Consider the following 13,507-nt stretch of genomic DNA (forward strand, 5'->3'; position numbering starts at 1 on the left):
TTGGAAGAAAGAAAAGGCTAGAACAAGAACATAATACACTTACTTCTGCTTTTCGGCGATTTTTTGTTTTGATTTCCTCTAACTGCTTCTTTTCCTTTGGGGATTTGTAGGTGCTTGGAGGAACCTGGATTAAAAGGCAATAAACTCCATAATACATGATATAAAACATTCCAAGTGACTCATGGTTGTGGAGAAAAACACATTCACCTTTACTGTAAAATAGGTGACGTTATTTTTTTAAAAAATACTGGTTCTTTTCTATTAGTACCAGCATAGAAGACCTGGACAGATTCCAGTCACCTGGGACTGCCCAGGTTTTTCAGGACTATCCAGTGTAATGCAAAATCTGGATTATGACACCGGAAAGAAAGAAAAATCTGAAACTAGTACAAGAAAGGCTGAAGACAAAACTTGTAAGTCTGACTGAGGGGGAAAGTCACCAGAAGGGGGAAACATTGTTTGGCATCTCATAAACTTCAGTTTCATTGCACTGACAGCCAGATAGGGCAGTTGAATGAAGTTAAACCATGGAGCTCTTTGGCATTGCATGTTATAGTAGCTACGAGTTTACAGATGCTCCAAGAGCTTAGGGAAGGGAAATCCTTTGAGGGTTATTAACATGCTTAGGATGCTCGCTGTAGCTCAGGAAGTCTTTGAGCTGAAATGGTTGCAGGCTAGGAAGACAGCTGGATAAAGCAGCAAATACACTTATCCTGTCTCTGTACTGCTCCTAGATAYCATGTTTAGCCACTACTAGAGAAAGGCTATTGGGCAAAATTGGCCTTTTTTTYGGCCAACTGTGGCTGCCCTTATATTCTTGTGAAGGGAGTATCACTGGAGATGTAGATTAAATATTTGGGACTGAGAGGGCTTCCTAGCATTACTCATAGACCTGTGAAAGCCTTCACAGGTCAGAAAGTACTATAGATAAAACAACCAGGAAAGAGTTATAGCCTGTCTGTCTTATGGTCCAGCAGGCAGAAGGGGGAACAGGGAATGTATGGTGTTGAACTAGGCTGAGACTTCTGGGGGATTTCAGTATTTGCTGTTAAGCAAAAAGCTCTGTTTTGTGTTACTCACAGCTCTTGTATTTCAGCAATAAATTTTGTCTGGAAGCAAAGTTTGAAAAAAGACTGGATGTCTCTTCCCTGTGTTGGTGAGATAGTCTTGCCAGTTTACAGGACACTTGCTTACATGTTTATCTTGCTAAAAATATGCTTTCCACTGCCTTTGCCATTTGACATCATTATCTACAGGCAAACAAATGCACAGAAAAAGCTAGCAATTAAATGCACTGGTGGGACTGTTCAAGTATATCTGTGAATTTTTAAAGTGAAGTAGAAATGAAGTATTTCCCAACAGCACCTAAGAATTTTTATTCTGCTTTTATGGATGGAGAAATTAGAGCCCAGAGGACTTGCAAAGGGTTGCAAAAGCAATGAGTATTAGCGTATTGCAGTGTTCTTCTTAGTCGTGTGCTTTACCTGCAAAACTGTACCCATCTGATAGGGTAAGCTGAAAATTTCTGTCTCCTCAGAAACTGCTATGCTTATTCCGTGTAATTCAAGGAGGTGACTTTTCAGTCAGCTTTGTTTCAGAAATGATCCTAGCCTTGTAATTTAGCCCTCAGATACCGGGATGATAAGAAGTACCAATCAGACAGTACAGCAATTACCCTGTATAATAATAAACCTCCTTGCAGTTGCTGGCTGGAAGAGGATGAAAAAATCACTACAAAAATTGTAAATTCCAGCAATAGAGAGAGATCAGAAAGGCCAAACTGTATCCACTTAATCCTAATGTGAACAAAAATGGGCTGGGAGCAAGATGTTTCATGATTGCTTTTCCCCTCCAACCAGTGGTCAGGCTACGCTTTCTGAATTTCCTTATACTGTAAGTTTACTTAAGCAATAGATACCACAAGGAGCTTGAGGAATGCTCCTACTCGCTGAGCTGACACCATGTGTGGATGCAGAAAGCAGCAGAACCACAGGCCTTTTTAATGAGCTCTGAAACAAGTTGCTCCTGCAATGCATCCTCCTTCAGCTCTGGATAAGCTCCAGCCTTAACATAGACTAGTGCCTTAAAGGCATAAAGTAGTAAATACGCAGAGAATGACAAGTGATTTCAATTCATTCAATTTTATTTAACCACCTAAAAATGCACCCAAGTAGAAATACCTTATATTGGATGAGATGAGGCAATTTCACAATGCCCAGAGAACGTAAACTTCAAGAAGATGCATGAGGGGAAAAGTATTATGCAAACTGATAAATAATCACTTTGAACTTTGGTAGTGATCACTCCTCTATTTTTTTCAAATTTACTGTTGCAAGATAGACAAGCGCAGGCTAATGCAATKCTTAATGCAATAAGACCTTCTATTTTTATCTATAACAAGGTCATAAAGTTAAAGCATTATCTATATACTTGCAAATAAGATTCTCTTAATTAGCCAATTCACTCATGTAATTATTTTAAACAAGGAAGTAACTCCACCCATGAAGTACAACTAAAATAAGGAAAATATCTAAAGCATACACTAAATTTGGCTGAATGGAGTTACAATAACATATCTCAGGGGGGCTTTTAATTTTTTTAAACTATATTATCGTTTTCTAGAAACTCTAAAAATAAAGTAATTGCATAGTCTTATTATTCTAGCACAGTGCTGATACTGAAGGGATGGATTTTATTGCACTGTATGTCAAGATATCCAAGGGAGTCAAAAGAAGTCCAAATCCATTTGCATGTTATCAGGTTCAAGCACCTGTTTCCCTTTGGTTCCTTTGCAAATGCCAAGCTAAAGTGTTGTTTTTCCTTTGAAGAATTGTATTTGTAAGTGTGTGTGTGTGGGGGGGAGGTACACATCCATAGGTTTGTGTGCAAAGGACACTGAAGAGACTGTATAACCTTTAGACCACGAGATTTCATTATTCAATTTCTCAGCTAAATAACTTATTATTTCTGGGAAGACAGTTTGAGATCAGTGGAAAGGTGTTTCTCCTTTTCACTTTATCTCTCCCATTTTTGATGAGTAAACCTTGATTATCCATACCTGAGGAGAGGTATGGGATATCTCTCATCTTACTCTGCATTTTTTTTAYTGCAGAATATAATGTAACACAGCAGGAAGAAACACTTGAAGTAACACTTCTATTAATCAAAATGAATGAATTTCACATAGGAATGCCATAGCTTATCACTAGTCATTGCTCAAAATCCAAACACATCCATATGAAATCACACAGTTGTTTCAAAGTCCAGTAGTAACTATGCCTCTAGTGACTGCAATATTCCATGCTAATACACTACATGACAAGCACTTTGATGGRTGAGTGAGAATCATGAGAAGAAACAGATACCTCATAAAAGTGCCAATGTCATGAGAAAATGGAAGAGAATATTCTACAGTAGGTTATGGAATATAATCAGGAAGAGCCATATTTCTGTGCATTCATCTCAATTACATACAATTCCCTACCACGTAGTAGCCAAAACTATGGCCTGCTCTCATTTTCCTACCTCTTTCTTGCCATCTGGGCTGTCTTTTCAGTCTCTGCCAAAAGTTCAAAATCTAAAATGGTGATGCTGGCAACAATATGGCAAATTAAAGTGAAGCTTAATTTGCTGAGATAGGTGCAGAAATGAGCACAACATATGTCACTGCTATGCTAATGGCTTGAGATTCACACAAGCTTTTAAATTAACAGTCTTGGCCAAATGTAAACCACATTTAATATAATCCTAACAACACAAAAGAACTTCAGTAAATGCATCTCCATTAAAGCAAATTTATTTGAAGAGGGGCTACACAGCATAAAGGTACTAAAATGACAGCAATGTGACTCAATCCCATAATGATTAAGCAGTTATTAAATGCAGTTTTTCAAAGCCTGGTATTACGCTATTTCAATGTAAAATCCCATTAACTGTATAACATGCTACCATTAAATTGCTATGCTATCCTAAGATATAAGTGGTTTCCACAAGCATTCAAGTGTTATTTAAAATCTGAAGTGCTAATAGAAGGTTGCAGATAATGCCCAAAACCATGACTTCCAAGCTCACTTCTCACTGCATTTAAATATAGATGATCTTAGATGCTTTATTAAGTTAGTCAGAGCAACTTGATCCCAAATCCTGTTTGCCYTATACCAGTGTCCTAACTTAAAAACAATGGCAGCCGTCCATATTTATACCAATGCAATCAAATCAGAATCTTAAACAATTAGTAAAATAAAAGCTTAGCATTTCAGAGATAAAGTCTAGTCTCAATGATATGTGACCAATAAGTTTAAACTGAAAAACATTAATTTAGGAGATTCAGTATTAATTGAAATAGCAAGTAATAAAATTCCACCCTCAAGGAGGAGCTGCAAACCTAGAGTCTACCTCATCTTCACCCAAATTACTTTGCCATTTATTTTAGTGAGAGCTCATCTACAAACAAATCAGTCTAAGTTTATAAAAATTGACATTTGAATATTCTTTTTCTGATCTGCCTCAGTGCATTATTCTTGTTGATCTGTCAWAGTCTGCAGATTTTCTACAGTTATTTCGAAAGCCACTATTAACCATGTACCATAACTTCGTACCCAAGAACACAGAAAAGTTAATATCTCACAAAGAATTAAAAAAACTCACAGGCAGACTTTTTTCCAGTACTGGTATTGGCAGAGGTATAGGAATGGCACAAGGTTTAGGTACAGTCAAATTGAATTCCTTTGGCTGAGTGACCGTCGAAGTCTTGACAATAGTAGTACAATTATTTAATTTATCTGCGAGCTGTTCAATCATGTGTTGTACTTTTGGCTGCCATCTACAGATAAAAAAAAGACTTTTCAAATTTATTTAATTTCTTCTTTTTGTACAAGCTTACAATGTAGTATCTGTGTTTGGCATTGGTATAAATACTATAATGCTTTTAGCCATTCTGTTGATTCTCTTTTAACAAAATTGACCTGTGAATTTATACCAATGATTTAGCTGTATTGTGTTTCTCAAATTAAAGTATTACTTCACTTCTTAATAGATGATAGTCTACTTTAGTCAGACTACTAGACATGAAATAGCCATAAATCTTGCTGAGTAAGCAACTACGTTGCCAGTGCACTTTGCAGCAGGACAAGGCTGTAAATCAGAAAAGCAGTTGTCACAAGCAAAGTACATACTGATGGAAAGACTACAGACAAACACTGGTCTAAGTATTATCATTCTTGCTGTCTGAYAGAGCAGACATACATTAATTTCACAGCACATGCAATTCTAATAAAAAACTAGAAAGATGTAAGAAATTTAATAGAATTAGCGAATGGATCCCCAAAACATAATTTGGTGCTTGTGGGRCAGTTGAGATGATTTCAGTTTCTTTTTTCGATTTTGTCTTGTATGAATGTTGGAACGTCTTACCAAGAATGACAGGAAGGTGCAGAGTCTCAGGGTAACACATAAACAAACAAATTATCACAGGGCTCATTATGGTATCACCTTCATGTCAGTTATTCCTCCTCCAGATACATTCTTCCCTTAAGTATTATACATGCAAGGGAGTTCTCCCTGAATTAAAAAGCAGTTGACACTACAAATTTACAGTAACATGTTTGTGTCTRTTACCTGTACTGTCATTGTGGGATGAAGCTTAAAAGTAACTTCTGAAAGTAGCTTTGCTCCATTAAAATAAATAGCACTCTTATGATTAACTTCATTGATGTCAGAAAGAAGAATACAAARATACATTCAAAAGAATTTAAGTCACTGAATTGAGTAAAATGATCAGTACATCCTCAGTCCCTTGAAGCAAGTTTCAAATCCAATAACCAAATATGGYCTTGAATGTTCTTGCACAACTTGTATTTACTTCTAGCCATAACATATGCTGTTTACATTGAAAAAAAYTGAGTGTGAAGGACAGCTCCAATGAGCTTTATATTAATGAAATGGGAGCAATGGATTAAGCATCTCTGTGCCTGCATATGTACATATAAGAAGTGCATGGATGTGTGTGTATCTGTATATTATTGTAAGCATATTTTATGATTAGAATGCCTACACTGGAATACGTTCAGCCAAATTCTGACCTCAAATATATCCCTGCAATTCCAGTAGAACTCAGTGGAATTGTGAGCCAAATTTATATCATGGCATTTGCTAATCTGGCATAATCTAAAGAGTATGAAAAGGATAATTCCACTGATCTTGATATGAAGGTTAGAAATTGGTGCAAACTCTTTTTCAGCTGACATAGTTTGTAAGACAGTTTTGTCTAACAGTGTCTGCCATCATCTGTGGTATTCCATACTGCAATGAAGATGTGCGACTGCAGCCACAGAGGTGTGCCAATGGTAGCACTAATCTTTCTATCTTGGGTGAAGAACACAACAGTGTTCTTCACAACAGTGAAGAAGTGACACAACAGGCTGCAGTGTGACCTGAGATACAGCTACTGTTCTCCACACGAAAACTCTCCAGTTTGGCAAGGGCACTCATGCTGCTGTATCACTCCTAACCAGTATGTGGACACACCCAACAGACTAGAGTATTTAAACTACTAAATGCTGCTGCAATCACATAAATAAATAATAATTTTAAAAGGCTTATTTACCTGCTTATCTGATTTGCTCAGAAGGGATTTTAGGACCATCTGCATAAACAAAGCTGAGCAAAAAAMCAGGCTCTGGAAAGTTAAACATCTTTTTTGTGTGCTTAATGCTATACAGATGTTGAAGTGAATTATGAGGTTGGAATCTAACTCAGTAAGATAAATTGAACCCTCCAGCTTTATTTGGAATATAAATGTGGCACTGAAAAACACTACCACATTCAGTGGCACTGAGAAACAAACAGGCAACAGCTGGGAAAGGACTTTTCTATGAGAGAACCTTGCCACTGTTTAAGTAAAAGGGATTACTATAGTCTCACAAAAAACAATGAGGGTTCTGAGTGACTTGAATAAAAGAAACATTTTAAAAGCAATTGAATTTTCAGGGGAAGCTTTCTCCAGGGTATTGCCTTTAAACTTTCAGGTGAACACAGACTACTTAAGTACTGCTTACCTTAGCAATGGATCAATCCAGTTCTCTCTTACATAAAGGGAATCATAGAAATGACTCCATTCATCTTTTATCCATGTGTTCAAATTCAAGGCATTGAAGAAGAATCTAAGAAACTAATAAGATTAAATGTAATGAACAGAAGGTATGATGTATGTAAGACTACAGAAAGATAAATGGTTTTACTACAAACATACTAAAGAACTTGCTTGTATTTTACCCTGCAACTATAATCAAATATGTCCAATATTTAYAGGTTCTTCTTTATCCTGTTAGGCCCGCTTCATGCCCTTGAAACCTCTTTTGTGAAACATTAATAGATAMTAAAATATTTTTACTGTCCAAAAAAATCTAGTGGTAACAACATGTGGGTATTTTGATGTACGTTGAACTTGTTTCAGCTATCATGAAAGAAAAGCTTTTATTAGAAAATAAAGCAGTTGTTACTGCAATACACTGATTTTAGTCTAATTATACAATACAGTTTTAAACTCTAATATGCCAAAGGGCAACTCCTGATTATCTGTTGCTGGATGATCCACGACGCTCAGAAACATCTTGGGTCTGGCACTGCATCTGAATTAATAAGAGCCTTTCAGGTCCCTGGGAACTAGGAAGGAAGGACTGGCGAGAATTTTAGTAACTGCTATACAATATGGTTTCTTGTTTTCTTTAAACATTATTAATTGGCATATTCACATTAAACTGAGAAGGTTGAAATTTGGCACACTTCTACATCGTAGGGCTTTGCATGCTGCAAAAATAACAACTAACGTTTGAACTTTCTTTTTCCACCGGAGTCCACCAGGAGGTCAATGGCCTTTCTTTAAAACTTAAATTGTTAAAATGGCTTTTTGAAATAGACTCTTGAAAAACAGCACTCAAGATTCAATATGTACCATTGATGGCAATACAAATTCCAAATGTGAAGCTGAACGTTTTCATTAAAATCCTTAGAAATTAAAGCACTGGCAAGTATTATGCTGGAATAACCCCAATAATAGAAAAAAAAAACCCTAAATAATATAGATGTTAGGGGAAATGGTGGAAAGGAGCATGCAGTCACTTGAGTAGCTCCAAATGGAGATGGCAGGGTTTATTAGTTCAGACTTGGCATCAGTCCTGTCTTATCTGTGTTGGTTTCTGCAGAAGGTGTTTGTAGTCTCCAGAACCACTCGCTCTTTTGTTTCTGAAGGACTAGTTGGGAGCTTATTAATTCAGGTGCAAGGCCAGGCCCAATATGGCTCAGAGTCATGTGAATAATTCAGCGATAAACAATTCTGACTCGACTCTAGCTGTTTGCTAGTGGGTGTTCAACAGCTGTAGAAAGCCTGTTACTTGAAAGCTATAGCCTCAGGATAACCATTGCCGAGGAATTAACCCATGAATGTAGTTTTATTTTCAACTATTACATTTTTGGTAGGGTCAGAATTCTAAGCAACAACTGAATGCRTATTACCACCTTAGATTCACATTCTTGTCTAGAAATTACTGTTCTTCCCCAAAATTGCAGATGCTAGTATATCAACACATCCTACAAAAGAAGATACTTTCACCTCTAAAAGCGTGAATATAAACTAAACTTTGAATTAAGAAAGAAATTGTTTTATCAGTGCTTCTAGTGGAGTTTGCTAAGTATATGATAAGGGAATATGTTTCATCCCATTGGTCAAAAAACTCATTCATTCTCCTTAGGGAGGATCTTTCTCTGTAGTACATGCATGTTGGATTCCATTTTTCACTTGACAGTCATTTGCACTTGTGCAATGCAGACATGAAATGCTAAAAGACTAGATAGAATTCATAGTCTCCAAGACAACTGATGCACTGAATATATACTGCTTTCTACCAGTTATCRTAACAAAATTTTATATTCACGTATCACAGGTTTAGTTATGATTATAAACTCAGAGGACTAAGAATTCATGCCTACTGCTTCTTACTCCATGGAGGGCTTTGACTATATCCAGAATTTATCAAAAATATGTTTTTTTAACCAATTTAAGCACGTCTGCATACAAGATTGAAAATGAGCTGATAAACTTAGAACTGGGCAGACTCTGAGGGGAGAAGCTAGTTTCAAATTTATGGGTACTTAGAAAGTTCACACAGGAAGCTGATGTGGAAAAGCTGCAGGTTGGAATCTGTAAATCCTATAGTTTTATTTCACTAGTTTCTTCAAGCTGAACTCCTCCTCCATCTCTATGTCCTCAGTTTTTCTTCCATGTAGCCTAGTCCATCCTTGCTGGCACCACTCAGTTTTCTATTACATGCCACATGGTTCTAAGCCTCYGAATTATTGTTGTTTGAGCTCTAACTGATCATCTGTGTCTATGTCTTTTAAATATTTGCTTTTACTATGTGCTTGCAACTRCCTTTTCAGGGAAGATGAAACTACAATAAAACTTGATTAAAGGATACAAATCAGTCTAACAAATCAGCTTATCCAAAGTAGCCTAAGACTTATAATATATAAATATAAACATATAAAAATATATATTCAAATCAGTTAGCTTTTCAACAAATTGGAGKTTTTTTGGGTTGCCAGCAGTTTACATTTCTAGTATTGTCTTTAGCAGCTGCAGGCCTCTCACTGCATCTCTAGTTATGCACTGGTCATTAACATTTCACACACTGTTAGGACAAATCATGTGATTAATAAATGCTATGAGGTGTCTCTATGATTTACAGGGAATGGTGAACTGTGTAATCAGATATTGCTACTGTGATATACGCTTTAGCATTCTGTGTTTTAGTCACAGTTCCCAGAGAAATGCTAAAATAAAGATGTGCCCCCATGCATCATACCAGAGAAGGCTTTGGATGCTGCCCTGGAAGGGTTATCCAGGCACTGTAACAGCAACACGAGGACTGCAAATGGCAGCCCTGGGACTGCCAAATATCTGTTCTGACCGAGTCTGTCTGGGCCAATGTCCATAGTCTTGGCTTTGATAATCCATATAAGAGATGGCGAATGTGGACAGGATTGGACGCATGAAACCATAGAATATTTTTAATTTCTTTACAATAAGAACTTTCGTGCTTTGTGAACTGAATCATTAGGAAAAATCCCTTATATTTCAGTTCTGTCTTTGGCCATGTGTGAGCAGGTGGCATCTCCAACATCAGCAGCCTCTGCATTTATAGCAGCAGACTTCAGCTAGAAGTTCTCACTGATCATCGTTCAGATGTTACCAGTATCAGTCTGCAAAGGAAGTCACCGGACAGTCATTTTGCTAACAGCATTATTCTGCTTACTCCGCTTACCACTCTAGAGTAACAGAGCATGATAAGACATTCACGTCTCTGGAAGCAGTAGAATTACACCAGGAATGAACCCATTTTTACTGCCTTAATTTACTCTACCCATCATAAAACAGAACAGGATTGTATAATTAAAGACTGTTGCAGTCTTCAATTTGCATAGGTGGGCTGAATTAATGTCTTGTTTTTGAGAATTTGCACATGCTCTGCTAATATTGCCTTAATGTATTTTTAAATGGTGAGACTGTGTAGATTTTTCAAAAAGTGAACCAAAAAAAATGGAAATTTCCTCATCTGGGCTTATCTTTACTTCCATATAGTCATTTGCAGAGCTAAAATCTTTATATTTACAACATAAGCTTCTGCCTAGAGTTAAGGAAGTAACTGAAAGCAGTAGCAGATTCAGTTCCCCCATAAAGATCAGCCACTACCTGAAAATGAGATTATTTTGGCTAAAGACACCCACAGCTATTTGGCAATCAAGGAGGYTCCTGTCCACTCCTCTCTTCATTTGTTGATTCTTTACTCTTACTGTAGTTTAGCTCTTCAATTATGCCAGTTCAAGTACCTGTAGAATTGTACCTTTCAACTGCAACAGGGAAATGAAGAGGAAGGCAAGAAGCCCTTAAGAATGCTTTYCTACCTAGATACTGTAATATGTTATTATGTTTTGAGGATCCTTGATTAAAGTTCCAGAGAAAAGTGTCTTAGCATGGTCTTGGATCCTTCTGCCATTGTTTGACTCAACTTGGACTTCTTTTGGCCACATGTCCTCCAGGGGCCTGATCTTGTCCATTCCTACTTYGTCACAATAGCAATTACAATACCCAGTTCTTATACAGTGCTTTTCATTTGCAGCTCCTGAAGGTCTTTATAAAGAACTTCACTACTGTTAGCAGCAATCGGAACATGAAACAGAACAAAATAGGTTCCTGAAAGCTAAAAAGCAAACACTAGTTATTTTGCATTTTATACAAGCAAGTATGAAATTATAAAGCCATTTTTCTTAAACTTTTTATTTCAACTGTCTTTCTCTAATGTACAAACCCTGAAATTTTACCACAGAAATAAAATATCATGCATGAAAAATGAAAAATAAAAATAGGCTTAAACTAGCAACGCATAGATAAGTTCCTTAGAGTAACAATCCTGCTAAGGTTACAAAATTGAGTTCTATCCTGTGATTTTGTAATTATATAACCATAAAGAATTCCTGAATATATTTTTAATATTACAAAATGAGATCTCATAATTTTCTGTTCAAGCATTATTTTTACGCCTGGATATTCTGCCTAAATGAAAATATTTAAACATGTACCAGTCATAGGGAAACACWTTGATTTCGATTAGAATGGATTCCATCATGCAGTCCTTTAAGAGAAAGATCTATTCTCACAAATGGATCTCATTCAAGTGAATAATCCACTTAATTTCATGAAGACTACTCATTATCTGCATGATAAAGATAATTCAGTCAGTGTCTGATGTGCAGCAACATTTCTTTTTTAGTTAAGATAAATCTATTCCAAATAAATATACGTGAGTATCTATTTTGCAGCTCAGCAGCTCAGCATTTTTGCACCTTGGATACAACAGTCATCAGAGGATCTCTACAAGTCAGCATCCTGAAGGATCATCTCAGATTTCTGACAACTTCAGGCTGTTGCTACGGCTGCAAATCTGCCTTCTGCTGTTTTTGTCTGTGTTGCTGGGGGACTAAATGCTGTTTCTGAAAACTCTGCTGCAGGTGCATTCATACAATCTAGCATCAGATTGGCAGCAAAGAACCTTTTTTGATGCAAGAGAAGGAAACCTAGGTATGATGGTGGTGAGGACCTGATAAGATACTTACGCAAACAAAATTACATGTATAGGAAAAGAGTAGCAGGTGCAGAATATCACACAATGCTGCTTTTTTCCCATGAGAAGAAAAATTACTCCAGACAGRGAAGAAGGAGAAATTATTTGAAATAAAATGTCAGGGCGCTGCTTCTCAAGCCATATAAAGCTAGGTGAATGGAATCAACAAGAGATAACTGGCATGAAGTGGGAAGATTGTGCTGCTAGCTCTGTGAGCTCAAGACGTATCCAATCCAGTGTTTATCTGGATTTGACAAACATAAGATGTTTATCAAAGAAGGGGCTGGGAGAGCATTTTAGACAAACAGTGATTTGTCTGTCTATCAGATTATGATAATTCTTCCTGCCACTTCTGCTTTTTCTAACAGTTAATGAAATATTGTCATTTTATTGTCATTGTCATTTTTGTCCCTGAACAGAATTAAAAACATTGCATGGTAAGCTCATCAAAACAAAGTGTTTCTAAAAGCATCATACAGACAGCCTAACCTTCTTTGTCCCTACATACTATGTAGCAACTGTACTCACAGGAGCAGCACTGGCATCCACACAAACATTCAAAGTAATCAATACAAAGATAAACCTTAGCTTTCTGAATGCTGATTACCAAAATTTGCCTGAATTCCACACTTACACAGAACTATACAGCTGTTATTCAAGCCCCGTGTTTGGACACACTTTAAACATCTGGATGATCATAGTTTTCATATGCTACGTCAGCAGTAATTTATTTTTTAGACTATCTCCATAAGAAAACAGGGCTTATYTGTCTATTTATCCCTCTGCTTGCCTGTTCTCACCACATAGGTTTTGAGACAATCAGCACTTTCAATCAGTTCGAAAAAGAAGTAAAAGATATTTCAGTTCTACAGGTTTCAAGAAAATAGGCAAACAAAGGACAGAAATTCAAATTAGTGAGTTGACTGATGAAAAATGACTCAAATGAGGAAAAGGCAAGCAGAATTTTGTTGTTGGGCTTTCTCCTCAGCAGCAATGGACTGGCCAATTACATGTATGTTCTAACTGGGTAATTGGTACTTGAATACCTCCAAACTAGCAATTGTTTCTTGGGAATCAGAAAAGGGAATGGATGTGCAAAGGATGAGCAAATAATCAAAGTGGTACTGGATTGTTCAGGCAAAAAAAGAAGAATATAAATCAGCAGGAACCACAGGTTTCAATGGGTTCATTGCTTATGGAAAAAAACCTGTTCTATCGCCTTGAAGTCAAAGAAAGAATATGACTATAGCCAAGAGTGAGCTATGTAAATTAGAGAAAACTGTAAATCATATAATCTGTAAGTCATTTGATCATTTTAAATTCTCAGATAA

General features: G+C 36.6%; 1 protein-coding gene across 1 annotated transcript in view; it reads right to left on the reverse strand.

The window, feature by feature from the left end:
• The window catches only part of CFAP99 (cilia and flagella associated protein 99), a 58,589-nt gene that overhangs the window by 25,679 nt on the left and 19,403 nt on the right, over window positions 1-13,507 (reverse strand). Inside the window, exons 5-7 of the mRNA XM_085309653.1 lie at window positions 7,056-7,168; window positions 4,648-4,822; window positions 44-124 (exon numbers count right to left, since the gene is read on the reverse strand). Coding sequence (XP_085165779.1) covers window positions 44-124; window positions 4,648-4,822; window positions 7,056-7,168 — 369 coding nt within the window. The remainder of the gene's footprint in view (window positions 1-43; window positions 125-4,647; window positions 4,823-7,055; window positions 7,169-13,507) is intronic.

Source organism: Rhea americana, unplaced genomic scaffold (genome assembly GCF_003343005.1).
Source record: "Rhea americana isolate MKP2758 unplaced genomic scaffold, rheAme1 scaffold_30, whole genome shotgun sequence".
Lineage (NCBI taxonomy): Eukaryota > Metazoa > Chordata > Aves > Rheiformes > Rheidae > Rhea > Rhea americana.